The 19,972-nt window shown below is 48.7% G+C and overlaps 1 protein-coding gene across 4 annotated transcripts in view; it reads right to left on the reverse strand.

Annotated features, from left to right (window-relative positions):
* RSPH10B (radial spoke head 10 homolog B) overlaps nucleotides 1-19,972 on the reverse strand; it is a 60,291-nt gene that overhangs the window by 34,864 nt on the left and 5,455 nt on the right. For all 4 annotated transcript variants that reach the window (XM_075319175.1, XM_075319174.1, XM_075319176.1 and 1 more), the window contains 6 exons: nucleotides 7,992-8,226; nucleotides 5,002-5,077; nucleotides 4,854-4,922; nucleotides 4,364-4,537; nucleotides 4,199-4,284; nucleotides 2,249-2,369 (listed from right to left, as the gene is read on the reverse strand). In XM_075319175.1, coding sequence (XP_075175290.1) covers nucleotides 2,249-2,369; nucleotides 4,199-4,284; nucleotides 4,364-4,537; nucleotides 4,854-4,922; nucleotides 5,002-5,077; nucleotides 7,992-8,215 — 750 coding nt within the window. In that variant the 5' untranslated portion in view covers nucleotides 8,216-8,226. The remainder of the gene's footprint in view (nucleotides 1-2,248; nucleotides 2,370-4,198; nucleotides 4,285-4,363; nucleotides 4,538-4,853; nucleotides 4,923-5,001; nucleotides 5,078-7,991; nucleotides 8,227-19,972) is intronic.

Raw genomic sequence — 19,972 nt, forward strand, 5'->3', positions numbered from 1 at the left:
ACTAAAAAGTCAAAAACAAAAATCATTTAGGACAAAATTGTTCCAAAAGTCTTCCCAACTGCTCCGGGAAAAGAAAAAGTGAAACTAACGTGTGAACCAGGTCAAGTAGAGCTAATAACTGGCAGAAGAAATAGGAATTAAGGAGCATAAATACAAGGAGTCCTGTCCAGTCAAAAGGCTGCAAAAACAAAACATTTAGGAAAAAACTGTTCCAAAAGTCTTCCAAAATGCTCTGGGAAAGAAAAAAAGTGAAAATCACATGTGAACCAGGTCACGTTGAGCTAATAACTGGCAGAAGTTAGAGGAATTAAGGAGCATAAATACAAGGAGCCCTGTGCAGTCAAAAGGCTGCAAAAAATCAAAACCAAAATATTTAGGAAAAAACTGTTGCAAAAGCCTTCCAAACTGATCTGGAAAAAGAAAAGTGAAAATCACAGGTGAGCCAGGTCAAGTAGAGCTAATAACTGGCAGAAGAAAGGGGAATTTAGGAGCATAAATACAAGGAGTCCTGTCCAGTATAAAAAAAAAAAAAAAAAAACTGTTCCAAAAGTCTTCTAAACTGCTCTGGGAAATGAAAAAGTGAAAATCATGTGTTAACCAGGTTAAGTAGAGCTAATAACTGGCAGAAGAAAAAGGCACTAAAAAGCATAAATACATAGAGTCTTGTCCAGTCAAAAGGCAGCAAAACCCCCCCAAAACAAAACATTTAGGAAAAAACTGTTCCAAAAGTCTTCCAAACCGCTCTGAGAAAAGAAAAAGTGAAATCACATGTGAACCAGGTCAAGTAGAGCTAATAACTGGCAGAAGAAAGAGGAATTATGGAGCATAAATACAAGCAGTCCTGTCCAGTCAAAAAGCTGGAAAAAAAATGTGGAAAAACTGTTCCAAAAGTCTTCTAAACCGCTCTGGGAAAAGAAAAAGTGAAACTCACGTGTGAACCAGGTCAAGCATAGCTAATAACTGGCAGAAGAAAGATGAATTAAGGAGCAAAGATACAAGGAGTCCAGTTTAGGGCTTATAGGAAAGAATCAAGACTAAACAGAGACAAAAGTTTTTTGCCTGGATGACACCACAATAAGTTGCAGCGAATACACAGGACTATCGTATTGTCATTCGCACCACACACATTGAAGGTGCAGTGCCACCCGGTGACAAAAGTGAAAAAAGAGGACGCAGGAAAGGACACATAGAGTAAGAAATGTACCACACTATTCCATACAGTGAAAAAAGAAGGTACACTGACCCATACCGGCCTGGCATTTGCCAAAAGGCTCTATGAAAACGTCTGTCGACAAAGGAGAAACTACTGTTCAAACGTAACTAGAAAAAAACCTCATTTCTAGACACCCAAGAGGACTGGCGAAACTCGAATTTCTAAGAAAAAAAAATGATCCAGAATTCCTTTTCTTCTTTGACATGTATGTTTGTATGTATGTATGTATGTATGTAAGTTTGGAGAGATGTCAGGTCCTATTTGTGCCAACCAAACCCTCTATTATGGCCCATGAAGCAAGAGTTAAGGGTGCTTTACACGCTTCGACATCGATAGCGCTAACTAGTGATGTCGAGCGCGATAGCACCTGCCCCCGTCGTATGTACGACATTTGGTGATCGCTACCGTAGCGAACATTATCGCTACGGCAGCGTCACATGCACATACCTTGTGTGCGACATCCCTCTGGCCGCCGAACAATCCCTCCTTCAAGGGGGACTTGCGTTCGGCGTCACAGCGATGTCACTGCGGCGTCACTAAGCGGCCGGCCAATAGCAGAGGAGGGGCGGAGATTAGCGGGACAAACATCCCGCCCACCTCCTTCCTTCCGCATTGCCGGTGGACGCAGGTAAGGAGATGTTCGTCGTTCCTGCGGTGTCACACACAGCGATGTGTGATGCCGCAGCAACGACGAACAACATTGTACCTGCAGCAGCACCAATATTAAGGAAATGAACCACGTGTCAACGAGCAAGGATTTTGCACGTTTTTGCGCTTGTTGATCGTTGCTCATTTGTGTCACACGCTGCGATGTCGCTACCGGCGCCGGATGTACGTCACTAACTATGTGACCCCGACGATATATCGGTAGTAATGTCGCAGCGTGTAAAGCCCCTTAAGAACAGTCAATTTCTGAAAAAAACAAAAAGTCAACAATATAGCAATTTCCCGGACTATAAAAGGTTTGATTTTTCCACAAGGTAATGACGTGTTCAAAGTTATGGATCAATAATAAAAAGAAAAAAAAGCCAGTACCTGTACGCCATCCTCCCACTGACCCATATACTCTTCATTGGAGGACAACCACCGCATCCTTCCCTCTCCATGGAACCTGTTATTTTTCCACTGTCCTTCATAAATGTTGCCAGATGGAAACCTAAAAAAATTGCAAAAAGACCCATTAAAGACCATTTTAATAAAAGAGTTTTCTAGGACTATAATATTGATGGCCTATTCCAATAGATTGTCCGGGATCTGACTCCTGACAACCACACAATCAGCTGATTGATGGGGTTGCAGCACCCTGAGGAGTGGCGTGTCATCTTCATAACCACTAGTGTTGAGCGAGCGTGCGCCACACTACTTGTTACTCAATCGAGCATTGGGGTGATCAGGTACTGTGAAGGTCCAGGCTATGAATCAATTGTCCATATAATAAGATCATCTGTGTTTGTATGATTATTGCTATGTATATGTCAGGATGCACCTTTGGAATGTGTTATTGAAACAAATTATACTAGGCTGAACAATGCAAGTATTCATAACATAGTGAGAGAATTTACAATCTGTTGGTTCACACCAGCTAGGATGTGGGATGTGCGATGTTTACTCCTTGTTCATGCTCAGCAAGGTGTTAACAAAGATAATGAAGCCAAAATGTACAATGAACAAAGAAGTATTCAGTAGCTGGTTCAAACTGGTATTAGGAAGCCAGTAGCAGGCTGATGACGTACTATATGGACTTTGCTGTTTATCTCCAACCAATCAGGTACAATGTTGAACTGAATAACTGTGTGTATTTTATAATATACGGATTAGAAGAGCTTTGAGCTTCTCCCGGATAGAGACACGTCTCTGTGTGGTCATTTTTCCTCATACATACATCTGCACAGATTTGATTTGGACTTTGACTCTGTAACCCTGAAGACCCCTTAGCGGTCTCCTCAACAGTACTAGTGAAGCCCGGACGGGTATCAAGGATGCTTGGATATTTTTTCCATGAATCAATGACCAAAAAGCACAGGCTTGCTTCACTGCATGATTTGTGCAGGCATCGGAGTGAGAGTCATTCACAGTCTTTGAGTGGCTCTCCCAAGGATAATGTTCTCGGACCTAGTGTAACCAAAAAATAAAAACATTCTCCGCTCCAGAGTTTGCCAGACCCGGCCTGGTCATGTCAGGGGTTAACTCCCATCAGCCTCGTTCTGGTTTCAGGAGACACTATATCTGGGCACTGCAATTGCATCCTGGTGCTGGTTATAGTTTTGCTCTGCAGCCTGTGCCTGGCTCTGGTGAGAATTCCTGTTTGATCTGACTCCTTGTTACCGAGCTCTGACTTGTACCCTCCACCGTTCGTCCGTCTGTCCCAGTCCCTGACTTCCCGCTCCTGTCTGTTGTTTGTGTTTCCCTCTTCATATCTGATCTCTCGGCTTCCGACTCGGTTCTGTCTTTTAACTTGGTTTTGATCCTCCCTTTGCAGTGAATTGACTTTCCTGGCTAGACCCTGACTGTTTGACTACTCTATTGCCCCCTGGTGGTTCGCCTGTTAACTGCCTGCTGAAGTTACTCTGCTGTACTTCAGCTGCCTTTACTTTGTCTCTCCTTCACTACTCTGCTGCCACCTAGTGGGGAATACGCTGTACTACGTCCTACCAACCCTTTGTACAGCATGACAAAACTGTTCCAAAAGTCAGAAGAAGGAGGAATTAAGGAGCATAAATACAATGAGTCCTATCCAGGGCTTATAGGAGGGAGTCCATACTAACCAGAGACAGAAGGTCCTTGAATGGATGACACCACAATAAGTTCCACAGGACTATTGCATTGCCGTCTTGCACCACTCACATTGAAGGTGAAGTGCCACCCAATGACAAAAGTGAAAACAGAGAATGCAGGCACCAGCTCAATGGTAACCAATATGTCCCCCATTACAAATCCTCAGGGGTCATCATCTTCACAGTAGCCCAGCAAAGTGAGGGCACAAACCTCTGCACTCCCCATCCCTCCTTCCTGTTGCTCATCCAGTCGCCTTCATACCATGAGGTTCCTTCGGCATTGTAGTAAATGGCGCCCTGCAATAATAAATCATCAGCTATAATATGTGACCACATTAAAAATGTTACTAAAGTATAACGCACATTCACACTTTACCTTTCCATGGCGCAGGCCCATGTGCCACTCTCCTGCGTAGGAAACCAGCTGATCACTGGAAACATGGACTCCGGTGCCATGCCTAATCGCCTTGTGTACCTGTCCTTCATAACGGCTGCCGTTGGGCCAAGTATAGACACCATGTCCCATTGGAAGGTTCATGAAAAATTCGCCCTAAAAAAAACTTGGGAGTTAAAAGGTGTGTGTGACTGCAGACTTGTGAATCCTCACAGGGTGTACACTGCTCACTGTTAGGAGGAGCGGGCGGCCATGTGACCAAAGTATGTGATATGTATACATGAGGTTGCATGCCGACTAAACGTGTGCGGACACAGACTTCTAGTCGGAATGTTACTAGAAGTATACAAATTGCTCTGCTGGCGGCACCGTAAAATGCTGACAGCGCGCACTGAGCACGCAGTGAGGATTTATAACCTCTTTAATATACTAATCATATAAATCCAATTTGATATCACTAATGCTACAGTACCTCATATTTTAGCCCATCTGTCCAGGTGTATTCGCCTCTGCCATGCATAAGACCCTCCGAAAACATTCCCTTGAAATAAAGGTTAAATATTAAAGTAACGGTCACTTTTCTTCTTTTTAGCCATTGAGGTATATGAGGAGGAACTCACTCTGTATACATTTCCATCTTTATAGTAGGCGGCACCTTCTCCTTCATACAAACCATTCACCAGGTCTCCTTCATATCTGGAAAGTAAGACACAAAGCTAAAAATAAGGCAGGAGAATGGGCACGGTGCATCTCAGAAAAAAGGACACCCTTGTATAAAAAGTGATAGTCCATACCAGACAACCGATTTTTTAACTAAAGAAAATTATGGAAATTGCACCGTTCGACTTTTACAGGCTTTTTGTTTTCTTGTACAATGCTAGCTCCAGAATGATCTAACTGAGAATCAGTCAGTGAGCTCATTCTGATGGGGAGTTTTTATCTGTCTTTTTTTTTTCTGAGCTCCTCCTGGCTGATTTATGACCACATCAAAGTTCAGCTCAATCTTGATGTGGTCTTTGGTCTTAAATCAGCACAGAGGAGTTCAGAAAAAAAAGACAGAAGCTTTACAAATACGCTTTCAGAATGAGGTCACTGAAGAATTCTCAGTTAACTCATTCTGTAGCATCTAGACCCAGTAACAGCCAAACAGGGAAAAAAATGTATGAAACAAAATAGCAAAGCTTGTTACTAGCCCCAAATACACACATCTAAGTGGCTTCAGGAAAACTTGCAGCAGAATGTCTATGTCTGCCTCCAGCTATTTCTTCCTCCTCCCACCTCCATAGAACATTATGAGCACCAACTATCATCTCCTATCTTAGTCATGGGAAATTCTGTATTCACTGAAGACTTTCAGGGGAACTCAGCTGGCCACTTCTGGCTGCAAGGGAACAACACATGCAGTCTTGTATCAATACACTAATAGTAAATATATTTCTACAGGCGCTATTGACATGAATTTCTCACCAGATGTCAGTAACAACCCATCCAATCCACACCACACAGGCAAATAAATCAAACCATAGATGTCCATAAATTTAGCTATGTGTAATAATGAGAAATGACACAGGGAAAAAGTATTGAACACGTTACTGAAATTTATTTAATACTTCGTACAAAAATCTTTGTTGGTGATGGCAGCTCCAAGACGTTTGCTGTATGAAGAAACTAGTCCCATGCATTGCTTAGGTGCGATTTTGGCTCATTCTCATGCACATTCTTCAAATCCTTAAGATACCGTGTTCTCCTTCTGTGAACCCTGAGCTCGTTTCTTCCATAAATTTTCTATTGGATTCAGCTCCAGTGATCGACTTGGCCATTTTAGCAGCTTTATCTTTTCTCTGAAACCAATTGAGTGCAATCCTTCTTGTTTTCATGGAAACATTTGTACCTGCTGATTCCAGGTCTTTCTGTGGCTTTCCACTGGTGGTTCTTGGCTCTTTGCCAACTCTTCTGATAATTCTTTTCTCTCCTCTGTCTGAAATTTTGTGGGGTCGTGGCCAGTTTATGGTGAAATGATGTTCTTTCCACTTCTAAATTATAGTCCCAACAATACTCACTTGAACATTCAGTAGTTTACAAATTCTTCTGTAACCAATACAATTGTGATGCCCCTGAGACTTCAGGCGCCACAAGGTATTACACCTCCTTTAAGGGGTAATATCCACCCCGGGTTAGGAGGGGGTTAACTTCCGGTGCCTTCACAAAACCACACACATAAAACAATAAGGTGTATTCCCAGTGGGGGTGGACTAGGGCAGACAGGGAGGTTAGCCATCATGAAGCATGGGACTTCCCCAGTCGCTAGGACAACCACTGAGGGCAGCACCACTTGGGGTAAGAAGTAGGCGCAACCATCTCACTAGAGCAGACCTTCCTGGGCACAGCTTGGGATAACATCTCGCACAGACAACTGGAGTTAGTGTTCCTCTCTCTTCGTGGGGCCCGTGGCTTGGAGCCTAAGGCTTAGCCCGGGTCCCGGATAGCAAATGGGGGACACTTCTCTAGAAAGACTTCTATGGGCACTGGTGGTGACTGTCAACTATCCGGGAACGGCTGGAGCCCATCGTGGCAGAGACCGGTACCCTGGGGCAGCGCCTGAACTACCAGTGAGTAAAAGACCTGGAACCGCAGCCCTTGCCTCTGCCTCTCATTTGCCATAGCCCAGCGCTGCAGCACCAACGAGGACTACCAACGTTCTCAGTCATCCTCCCCGGGGTAACCTGTGGGGAGTGACACCATCCCGGTTGTGACCTTCACCATCAGCCCCGGAGAGCAGCAGCCACAGCGGCGGCCCATCTCTGGCCACAGACCACAGGTGGCGTCACAATCTAAAAAGACTTTCCTCACTGTCACTACCACCCTCATCCTCCATCTTTCCTCCCATCCACTGCCTTAACTTCCACCTGTATGCCTCAGGGTCACAAAACCGGGCCAGGCCAGGATCTGTGACCCCCAGTCCAGCGATGAGTCGGGTGAAGCCCATCGACCCCAGGGTGTTACACAATCACTTTTATTTGCAAAAATAAGATTGCAAGGTTTTGAGACAGCTCACTGGTTTTACCTAACATAAGGTGTTTCTTGTGTGGCATCTTAGTAATGAAACAGCTTTTATAGGACATCAATTGAACCAGCTGATATTATTTTTCACTAAGTGGCAGGATTGCTTTCTAATTAGAGATTTTAATGGCCTTTTGCACCTCTCTTTCTTCTTGTGTTCAACACTTTTTTTCCTGTGTCATTTCTCATTATTACACATCGCTAAATTTATGAACATCTATGGTTTGATTTCATTGCCTTTGTGGATTGGATGGGTTGTTACAGATATCTGGTGAAACATTCATGCCAATAGCACCTTTAGAAATATATTTACTTAGAAAATTGTTGATGTGTTCATTACTAATGTCACACACTGTAGAGCCAACGGGTCACAAATGTGGTCACGTGATGCAGTAGCAGATGAGAGCGGTGCTGGAAAGACCCAAAGATGGCGAGGGGTAAGGTATTTAATACACTATTTGCATGCACATTAATGATTGTTCACAGATGTAGCAAAATAAAATAATGCCCTTTTAAAAAGCAATAAAGGATTGAAGACTAATGAACTTACTTTTTGACAATAAGTTGTGCCAGAACTGGTTCCTCATAGACCTCTGATGGGGCAGGGGGCTCTTCCTGTGGAGGGGGTTCACTATCATTCTGTTTTATGGGTGGAGGAGCCTGTTCTTCTGTCGGGGTGACACATGCAGAGGACATCTTGGATGTGGCTTCTTCCACAGATTCCACTGTTAACTTCTCTGACTTCTTGCCATCTTTTTTCTTAATTTTACCCATAGTTGGTGTCACTGTAAAATAAATGGTAAATCCTCTAAAATCATTGTCCGTGCACTGTCAGTTTGTGGCACTGGATTATAATGATATGCAATAGTCTTTGGGAAAGTGAGGTGTTTTAGGCTGTTGTGCTTTTTTCTATTTGCAGTATCATATGTGTCACAGTGCCATCTGTCACGCTCCCCGGGTCCTCGGTTCCGCTCCCCGGGTCCTCACCCCCGCTCCCCGGCTCACCTGCCACGCTCCCCGCTCTCCAGCCTCCGGTGCCTGTCCTTCCCAGGCCCCCTGGTGCCCGATTCCGGCGCCCGACGGCTTCCCAGGACCTGGCCGGCTCCCCTGCGTCCTCCTCTCAGCCTCCTTCCCTGGCTTCTGGCACCCGGGCGGCGCGCATGCGCATTAAGGCGCGCGCGCGGTCACTGACCCTTTCTTAAAGGGCCAGCGTCCATTAACAGGAAATGAGGTTGAACAGGTACAGGGTATAAAGGGGGTTATTGTCCAAGGGGGCGGGGCCTGATCTTCGTGTTTCCTAAGCTAGGAGTCAGGTCTCCTGGTGTCTCAGTGCATGTACTCACCTATCTCTCTTGTAGAGCCGTGCCTGCCTCGCCATCCAGTCTGCCGTATCCTGAACCCCGAACGCTGTCCATCTGCCATCCTGACAGTTCGCACCATCTCGGATCCCTGCGGTGACCCGTCATCTCGCTCCCAAGGTTCCGGACCCCGCCTGACATCATCTCGGCTTCCGAACCTGAGCTGCGTCACCAGGACTACCACCCGTGACTCCGTGGTCCCAGGGACTTCTCCGCTATACTCGTGTGCAAGGACTGTTCTGCTGTTTATAGTGTTCCAGCTGCCGGACTCTTTCCTACCATCTAGGAGTTCGGTCCAGTGGATCCACCTCCTGGGTCTGCCCGTACGCCTGGCCGTGACAGTAAGATCAGGCCATGGATCCCGCTGCAGCACTAGCGGCCTTGCAAGAAGAACTCCAACGCCAGCGTGAAGTCCAGACCCGCATGCTGAACTTTATGACTTCCGTGGACACCCGCCTGTACACGTTACAAGCGGCAGTTACGCCTTCAACATTCCGGGCCTCCACCAGTCAATCCACGGCTCCCGCACCCGTGGCAGCTTCTTCGAATGCTTCCCAACTCCGTTTGGCTTCACCACCTCGTTATGCCGGAGATCCCAAGACCTGCAGGGGCTTCATAAACCAATGTTCCCTTCATTTCACGCAGCTACCACACTTGTTTGCCTCCGACCAAGCCAAGGTCGCCTTCATCATGTCTCACCTAGAGGGCGAGGCACTGGCGTGGATGAACCCCTTGTGGGAGAAGGAGGACCCTATGACCAAGGATCTTCAAGAGTTCCTGCAGGCCTTTCGCAGCACCTTTGACGAGCCGGGACGCGCCTCTGCGTCTGCTTCATCCCTTCTCCGCTTACGTCAAGGAACACTGACGGTGGGCCAATACGCCATCCGTTTCCGCACTTTGGCTTCAGAACTCGGGTGGAATAATGAGGCCCTAACAGCCGCCTTCTGGGAAGGACTCTCGAGTCGCATCAAAGATGAGTTGGCGGGTCGTGACGTGCCCTCCACCCTAGATGCCCTGATTGCACTAGCAACTCGAGTGGACATTCGTTTTCAGGAGCGCTCCAAAGAGCTATCTCGTGAGAGACGTCCGGTACGGCATTCCTCTCCACCGCAGAAACCCTCCGTACTTCAGTCATCGACAGCTGGAGCTCCCGTCCACGAGCCCATGCAGATCGACCGAGTGCGTCAGTCTGAACAACGTCGAGCAGAGCGGCTCGCCAAGGGCCTCTGCTTTTACTGCGGTGAGGGTACACACCTGCTACGCTCCTGTCCAGAGAGGCCGGGAAACTCCAAAGCCTAGGGTTGGTAGGAGAGGCCACCCTAGGTGCTGGGACTCTCTCTGACCCGGTTACATGGACAGTGCAAGTGACAACGGGAGAGACGCGGTTCACGGCTAATGCCTACCTCGATTCCGGGGCAGCAGGCAATTTCATTCAGCAGGCCACGGTGGACAAGTACCGGGTGCCTGTTATGCCACTCGACAAGCCCCTAGTGATTGCCTCGGTGGATGGGAAACCCCTCTCTGACACCATCTCCTGGATCACCAGGCCGGTCGAACTGCGTATCGGTGCCCTTCACACCGAGAACATCGCTTTCTACGTCCTCCCACACATGTCCCACCAGATCCTGCTGGGACTTCCATGGTTGCGGACACACGAACCATCAGTTAGCTGGGGTACTGGCGAAATCACCCGATGGGGCTCTTCGTGTCATGAGAGGTGCCTAAAGTCCATACAACCCATCCGACGACCTCCGGTTCCAGAGAACCTACCGGGGCTGCCCTCGGCCTATTGGTCCTTTGCAGATGTCTTTGACAAAAAAGAATCCGAGGTACTGCCGCCACATCGTCCATACGATTGTGCCATCGACCTGCTTCCAGGAACAACTCCACCACGAGGACGGATATATCCTTTATCTCCAGCCGAAACAAGGGCCATGTCAGCTTACATCTCAGAGAGCCTAGCAAGGGGGTTCATTCGGAGATCCTCCTCTCCTGCTGGAGCAGGTTTCTTCTTTGTCAAGAAGAAAGAGGGCGACTTACGCCCATGCATAGACTACCGGGGTCTGAATCAAATCACCGTAAAAAACAAGTACCCTCTGCCGCTCATTCCCGAATTGTTTGACCGGCTTAGAGGAGCTCGTGTGTTCACCAAGCTGGATCTTCGGGGTGCTTACAATCTGGTACGCATCCGCTCTGGTGACGAATGGAAAACCGCGTTCAATACGCGCGATGGACATTATGAATACTGCGTGATGCCCTTCGGCCTGTGTAACGCTCCTGCCGTCTTTCAAGAACTGGTGAACGACGTGTTCCGGGACCTTCTCTACATCTGTGTGGTAGTGTATTTAGATGACATCCTTGTCTTCTCTCCGGACCTCCAAACCCACAGAGAAAACGTACAGCTGGTTCTACAAAGACTGAGAGAGAATCGTCTGTACGCAAAGTATGAGAAGTGTGTCTTTGAGCAGTCTTCTCTCCCCTTTCTGGGGTACATCATCTCTGAGACTGGACTGCAGATGGATCCCAAGAAGGTCTCCGCCATTCTCAACTGGCCTCCTCCTTCTGGACTGAAGGCAATCCAACGCTTCCTGGGATTCGCCAACTACTATCGCCAGTTTATCCCTCACTTCTCTGCCTTGACCGCTCCTCTCTCCGCTTTGACTAAGAAGGAGGCTAATCCAAAGGACTGGTCACCTGCGGCTGACGCCGCGTTTGGTTCTCTGAAGCGGGCTTTTGCTTCCTCTCCTGTACTCCACCGTCCGGAGTTAAACCGCCAGTTCACCTTGGAGGTGGATGCCTCCTCCTCAGGAGCCGGAGCAGTGCTCATGCAGAAGTCCTCCTCCGGGAAGATGGTGACTTGCGGATTCTTCTCCAAGGGCTTCTCAGCGCCTGAACGCAACTACACCATCGGTGACCGAGAGCTCTTGGCAGTCAAATTGGCTTTGGAGGAATGGCGCTACCTCCTGGAAGGTGCAGTGTACCCCGTGATTATTTACACGGACCACAAGAACTTGGAATACCTACGGTCCGCTCAGCGTCTGAACCCACGGCAAGCCAGGTGGTCCCTATTCTTTGCCAGGTTTGATTTCCAGCTTCACTTCCGACCCGCGGACAAGAATGTACGCGCTGATGCCTTGTCCAGGTCTTTCATGCCCTTGGAGCAGGAGGAGGAGACTACCCAACCCATCATCTGTCCTAGCAAAATCATTCCGGTGGCCCCTGTCACCCTGGCCCAGATACCGCCCGGGAAGACCTATGTCTCCGAGGTAGACAGGGAAAAAGTGTTACACTGGGGTCATGCCTCGAAAACAGCCGGTCATGCTGGTCAGAAAAAGACATGGGGTGCGATTGTACGTCATTATTGGTGGCCATCCCTTCGCACGGACGTCGCTGCTTTTGTATCCGCCTGTTCCTCTTGTGCCAGGAACAAGACGCCCAAACACCTCCCATATGGCCGTCTTCTGCCTCTGCCGATACCCTCAGTTCCGTGGCAACACATAGCAATGGACTTTATTACGGACTTGCCATTTTCATCCGGACACACAGTCATATGGGTCGTGGTGGACCGGTTCTCTAAAATGGCCCATTTCGTTCCTATGGTTGGACTGCCCTCTGCTCAGGAACTCGCGGACGCCTATATACAACACATCTTCCGCTTGCATGGCTTTCCATTACACATCGTATCCGACAGAGGAACTCAGTTCACCTCCCGCTTCTGGAGGGCTCTCTGTAACCATCTGGGAGTGACTCTGGACTTTTCATCTGCATACCATCCTCAGTCTAATGGCCAGGTTGAGAGGGTCAATCAAATCCTGACCACTTTCTTACGTCACTATGTTAACGCCCATCACGACGACTGGTCCGCTCTTCTACCTTGGGCTGAATTCTCCCACAACCACCACATCAGTGAGTCGTCCTCCAGCTCTCCCTTCCATGTCGTTTACGGACTTCAGCCTTCCATCCCATTGCCTGTATCCCCCTCTTCGGATGTCCCTGCTGCAGAGTCAGTAGCCCGTGACTTTGCAACCATTTGGGACTCTGTCAAAGCGTCCCTTGGGCGTGCTTCCCTGCGGATGAAAAGACACGCAGACAAGAAACGTCTGGATCCTCCGTGTTTCTCTCCTGGAGACCTCGTCTGGCTTGCTTCCCAGTACGTCCGCCTGAAGATACCATCATACAAGCTGGGTCCTCGCTACATTGGGCCTTTTAAAGTCCTCAACAAGATCAATGAGGTCTCCTACAAGCTTCAGCTTCCGGCCACGATGAGGATACCCAACTCATTCCACGTCTCCCTGCTCAAGCCGGTTGTCCTTGGTCCCTTCTCCGCTGCTGCCAGTCCGGCTCCTCCACCTATTGCCGATGACGACATCTATGCGGTAAGGGATATCGTGGCCATGAAGACCGTACGAGGTCGACAGTTCTTCCTGGTGGACTGGGAAGGGTATGGTCCTGAGGATAGGTCCTGGGAGCCCAGGGAGAACGTGGGCACTCCTCTGATCCGTGCCTTCATGTCCCGGTTGCGGGGAGGGGGGCGTGGGGGGGGGTACTGTCACGCTCCCCGGGTCCTCGGTTCCGCTCCCCGGGTCCTCACCCCCGCTCCCCGGCTCACCTGCCACGCTCCCCGCTCTCCAGCCTCCGGTGCCTGTCCTTCCCAGGCCCCCTGGTGCCCGATTCCGGCGCCCGACGGCTTCCCAGGACCTGGCCGGCTCCCCTGCGTCCTCCTCTCAGCCTCCTTCCCTGGCTTCTGGCACCCGGGCGGCGCGCATGCGCATTAAGGCGCGCGCGCGGTCACTGACCCTTTCTTAAAGGGCCAGCGTCCATTAACAGGAAATGAGGTTGAACAGGTACAGGGTATAAAGGGGGTTATTGTCCAAGGGGGCGGGGCCTGATCTTCGTGTTTCCTAAGCTAGGAGTCAGGTCTCCTGGTGTCTCAGTGCATGTACTCACCTATCTCTCTTGTAGAGCCGTGCCTGCCTCGCCATCCAGTCTGCCGTATCCTGAACCCCGAACGCTGTCCATCTGCCATCCTGACAGTTCGCACCATCTCGGATCCCTGCGGTGACCCGTCATCTCGCTCCCAAGGTTCCGGACCCCGCCTGACATCATCTCGGCTTCCGAACCTGAGCTGCGTCACCAGGACTACCACCCGTGACTCCGTGGTCCCAGGGACTTCTCCGCTATACTCGTGTGCAAGGACTGTTCTGCTGTTTATAGTGTTCCAGCTGCCGGACTCTTTCCTACCATCTAGGAGTTCGGTCCAGTGGATCCACCTCCTGGGTCTGCCCGTACGCCTGGCCGTGACACCATCAAATATTATGTATTTACTGACGTAGACTACAGTGCTTCAGTGACCAGAGCGGTAAGGCCACTTTACACGCAACGAGATCGCTAACGCACATCTGGCCTCGTTAGCGACGTCGTTGCGTGTGAAACGAAGAAACGACCGTTAACGATCAAAAATACTCACCATATCGTTGATCGTTGACACGTCGTTCTAATCTCAAATATCGTTGCTGCTGCAGGTACGAAGTTGTTTGTCGTTCCTGCGGCACCACACATCGCTATGTGTGACACCGCAGGAACGAGGAACCTCACCGTACCTGCACCGTACCTGCAGCCGCCGGCAATGAGGAAGAAAGGGGGTGGGCGGGATATTCCGGCCGCTCATCTCTCATCTTCATAAGTATGCCATAAGGGAGTGAATTTAGCATGTCCAATAATTTCCATTATCGCCTTACCCCTATTTCAAACTTTAAATATCATTGCGAGTGTTGGACAATTTAAAGGGAACCAAACATCAGGATTTTGACATATAAGGTGCAGCACTGGCACTATCAGGCACAGGCTGTACATACCATGGTGGGCAGCGCGGATGTTTAGGCTGTGAAATCCATGTTTATAAAGTTTTAAAATTCATCCACTTTTTCATTGACGTGTGCACCTCTGCTAATAATGTCCGGGCGGGTTATGCACATGATTCCCGCCCCCCCCCCCTCCCCGCCGCCTGTTCCTCCCTCTCACTGACTGTATGTAAATTTCGGAGTTAGCGCCTGCACAGCTTGAACGTCTTTGGAACTTGATTGGGACCTATCCACTATCCGGACTATCCCGCGTTGCAACCTGTCATCAATTTTTCTCTGTTGTCCAAGACCAGGTGGATTAGCTATGGTGCCATGGGTTGTAAACCTCTTGATTATGTTGCGCACCGTGGACTAAAGGCCCTGTCACACACAGAGATAAATCTGCGGCAGATCTGTGGTAGATCTGTGGTTGCAGTGAAATTGTGGACAATCAGTGCCAGGTTTGTGGCTGTGTAGAAATGGAACAATATGTCCATGATTTCATGGTGGCCTTTAGAAACATCAAGATCTCTGGAGATGGACTTGAAACCTTGAGATTTTTTATATGTTTAACACTAGAACTACTGAGGTAGTCATTTTGACTACTTTGCACCATGTATTTCTATATAGGTGTCACAAGTCCAGTAGTTCTAGTGTTAAACAATTTTGGTTCTCAAGGTCTCAGACAGTTCTCTTCTCTTTGTATTCTCCATGCTTAGTGTGGCACACAGACATACAATGCAAAGATTGAGTGAACGTCTCCCCTTTTTATCGGGTTTCAGGTGTGATTTTTATATTGCCCACAATGCTTACTTGACACAGATAATATTGAACGAGCATCACATGCTTGAAATAAAGTTGTTGACCCACAATTTTTAAAAAAGGTGCCAACAATTTTGTTCAGCCTATTTTGGGGAATTTGTGTGAAATTATGTCTATTTTGCCTTTTTTTCCTCAATCTTTTTTGTGTTGTTCCAATACACACAAAGGAAACAAAAATGTGTATGACAAAAATGTGTAATTGCAACAATTTTCTGGGAGAAATACTTCATTTTCTAGAACAATTTCAAAGGTATCAACGCTTTCAGCCACGACTGTCGGTATTTCCCACAATGTGTTCTCAATTATTAGCTTTCCAGCTATTTCTAGGGGTTTTCTTTGCCTCCATCCTTTTAACTGCTGGATCTGAGCCGCTAGAAAAAAAATCCAAACATTAGGTATTGCCATTAATCTGGAGGTTTTGTCTCTTTGTAAATGCTTTCATTTAATTCTCACTTGCTTTTTTTTCCAAAGAAGAGACCTAACCGGGCCATGAATTTGATAAAAAAGTCATTCGGATCCACACAAGAGAGTTTTGTAGTATATGAACAATTTGTGGCATCAGTATCATCTTTATTAAATTGACTTATCCCAGTTAATAGATGTGCCAGACCATTTTCCGTATTCTATAATGATGTTCATGACAGGTGTCATAGACGTCTGCGTATTCCCCAGATATATTAACATTATCAGCGTACAGAGATATCCTCTCTTCTAGCTCCCCACACCGAAATCCAGTTATATTAGTAGAGAATCTTCTTAAGCAGGCCAATGGCTCGATTGTTATGGCAAACAAAAGGGAAGACGGGGCAACGATGTTGTGTGCCCCTCCACCAATCCCACCATCCTGGATATATTCAATAACCCTTATTTTGGCTCTCGGTCCTCATATAAGAATTGTACATACAAGATGAATTTTGGGCCTATTCCCATTATGTGCATTACCCTCCAGAGGAATTCCTACTCCACACTACCGAATGCTCGCGAGGCATCCAAAGATAGTATTGCTCCATCACCAGTCCTATCAGATGACAGCTGACGGTCCAAAAATAGTCTCTTTAAATTTATTATTGTTGACCTATGTGGCATAAAGCCTGATAAATCCGTATGAATTATATATGCAATTACGGCCAGCAATCTATTTGCAAGGGCCTTCACAATAATTTTAATCTCAACCGGTGAGATTGGTCTGTAGGACTCTAGTTTTGATGTATCCTTTCCAGCTTTTGGTAGCACCATGATTATACGTTCTTTTATAGACTATGGCAGATGTTTCTGCTCTTTCATTGCCTGAAAGACTAGTAGGAGTATTTCTGGATATTTTTTATAAAATTCTCCGGGCACACCATCCAACCCTTAGCTTTTTCATTAGGAATAGATTGTAATGCAACTTCCAACTCTCCAAGGGACAATGGTAATTCTAGAGAAGCCCTACTCTCTGCCGATAACCCTCCAAATATTTATCCATTTTGTCCACAGATTCATTAAACATGGACTTGTATATATCTGTATAATCTGTATAATATTCCTGTAATTTAATCAGCATATCTTTAACCGAAGTAACATAATTACCGTGTACCGCCCCGCGGGCTCGGCCGGCTGCCGAGCCGCTCGAATCCGTGCTCGTACGGTGGGTGGCTCTAGCTCTTCACGGACCCGGTGGTCACGTCGCTCCGTAAGGGGGGGTTGGCGCTACACGCGGGGACTCCGGTGGGGAGTTCCACGGCCGGGGCCGCGGTGGTTTGTAAGGGATTTTTTAGTTCGTGACGCCACCCACTGGTTGTGGTGAATGGATGGACACCACCGCTGCCGTTGGTTAGGCCTCCCGGGGACAGTGTTGCGCAGCTTGGTGTTGACCCCTCCGTGGGTAGGGGAGTGATGGTCCCGGGGGCCCGAGGGAGGTGCTGAGGCGGGGGAGCGGGTGCGTGATGGGGTGTCGGTGCGGTGCGCGGCCCGAAGGCACTGGTGTACTCACTATGACACAACACACTGGAGTCTCTGGTAAACCAAACGGGGTGATAAACGGGGCCCGCAGCTGGCTGCAGCTTCTCCCTTAACAGGTTGGTGGTTTCCGCCTTTCTCCTGCACCTCCTTAATGTGAATGTTCTGACTCCTATGCCTAAGCAACGGTAGTCTGCTCCCCGGCTTGCTGGGTGTCGGGAGAGCCCTGTTTGCCCGCAGACGCTGGCCGTTTGGGTCTCTATGCCTTGGCGGTGGCTTTACCCTAAAAGGTTGGGTTGTTGTCTTCAGTCGGGTCTTGTGTGGGAAAGGTCCTAAAGTCCAGTCCTCAATCAGTTGATTCGACTTAGCCTAGTGGTTTCTGGGCTTCGTACTGGGTCTGAGTACCCCTCCTGGTGCTCCGGTTTCCAATCGGTTCCCCGGTTCGGTACCGGCGGACCACCGCCCGACCCCGGTCCCTACGGTTCCACCGGCTGTAATCCCAGCTCCTGCAGGCGGCCACCACCTTCTACCTCCTTGCCAGAGGTGACTGGGCTCCAACTCAGCTACCTGAGTACACTATTGGCAGGCCTGGTCACAGGTCTGCCCTTGAACTCGACTTCTCTCCTCCGCTGTCAAAGCTACTCTCTCTGCTCCCCACGGGGAACTGCTCTCTACAACTACTGTTTTCCCGCCTCCAGGCCTGTGAACTCATCGGTGGGCGGAGCCAACCACCTGGCTCCACCCCCGTGGTGTGGACATCAAACCTGGAGGGTGGTGACAAGGGTTTTGAAGTTTGGCTGCTGTCACCTTTTTAGGGAGGGGGGTGTGTGCATGGGACTACCTGGGACGACCTGACTAGTCCAGGGCGTCACAACCACCACCACTATGAAACTGACTTATACAGGAGGGTACTACTTGAGATTTCACAATTGTTGCAAGTAGATGACCAACACTTTCCCCTGACTCATTATATTTTTGCCTAATAAACATCCTTTTATCATGCGCCACTATCAAAATATGATCATTATAAGGGATGAGCGAATGTATTCACCACTATTCGGTATCCGACGGATAGTGGGGTATTCAAGATATTCGCTCTCTGACGGCTAATATGGTATTCGCTCCGATACTTTCATTTTCATTTCTGACTTCCTGGCGCCTTTTTCCAGCCAATGAACACATCTGACGTTGCTTGCCCTCACAGTAACGACGCAGCCATCTTTGTTGTGGTGTTACTGTGATTGGCTTGGCCGCACAGCGTCATAGGGGCTATATAAGCCAGCGACCATTTTGTGAACACGCAGCCATATGGAGCTGGCAGTGTAGATAGACTGTATTGGGTGTGGGAGAGCGTTCATAGATCCAACTACTACTGTAAATAGTCCTTGTAAGGGCTGAACACAGAGTCCAGTAGCTGCCAGCAGCTCCATATTTCGCTTTTTTGACAAACAGAAGGCAGGTCTCTCTGTCTCTCTCTCTGTCGGTGGGCCTGTCGGTCGGTCTCTCTCTCTCTGTCTCTCCCTCTCCCACTCACCGATCACTGACCGATCATCGGCACGGCGCTGCACAGCTGTCACACTGCTCCCGCGGCTTCTCCAGCTTTTGAAAATGTCGGCCGCTCATTATTCCATCTCGTATTCCCTGCTTCCTCCGCCCACTGGCGCCTATGATTGGTTGCAGTCAGACACGCCCCCACGCTGACTGACAGCTGCCTCACTGCAACCAATCACAGTTGCCGGTGGGCGGGTCTATGTAGTGCAGTAAAATAAATAAATAATTAAAAAAAAACAACGCGCAGAACCCCAAATTTTGATACCAGCCAAGATAAAGCCACACGGCTGAAGGCTGGTATTCTCAGGATGGGGAGCTCCATGTTATGGGGAGCCCCCCAGCCTAAAAATATCAGCTAGCAGCTGCCCGGAATCGCCGCATCTATTAGATGCGACAGTCCCGGGACTCTACCCGGCTCATCCCAAATTGCCCTGGTGCGGTGGCAATCGGAGTAATAAAGAGTTAATGGCAGCCCATAGCTGCCAATAAGTCCTAGGTTAATCATGGCAGGCGTCTATGAGACACCCCTAATGATTAACCTGTAAGTGAAAGTAAATAAACACATACACCCGAAAAAATCCTTGATTTGGAATAAAAGACGAAAAAAAACCCACCTTCTTTAACCACTGTATTAAAATCCCCAAATACCCCTCCAGGTCTGGCGTAATCCTCACAAGGTCCCGTGACGCATCCAGCTCTGCTATATGAAGCTGAGAGGTGCGGCCGTACAACACCGCCGCTCTCTGTCAGCTCCATGGAGCAACTGAAGTAAGTCGCGCAATCAGCGGTGCCGTCACTCAGGTGACCCGCTGCCACAGCTCTCAGGTGGAGGACTCCAGCTGGATGTGGTCCTTCACCTGTGATCACAAATCAGGCCGCGGCCAACAGACAGAGCCGCACGATGGCAATGAAGTCACGTGAAGTTCATCAGAGTTCATTCTGATCGCGCGGCTCTGTCTCGCAGCCACCCATGTTGTATGGGGATGTAGCAGAGCCGAGTGGGACCGCACTGTCAAAAATGC

The sequence above is a fragment of the Anomaloglossus baeobatrachus genome, chromosome 7 (genome assembly GCF_048569485.1).
Source record: "Anomaloglossus baeobatrachus isolate aAnoBae1 chromosome 7, aAnoBae1.hap1, whole genome shotgun sequence".
NCBI classification, from domain to species: Eukaryota; Metazoa; Chordata; class Amphibia; order Anura; family Aromobatidae; genus Anomaloglossus; species Anomaloglossus baeobatrachus.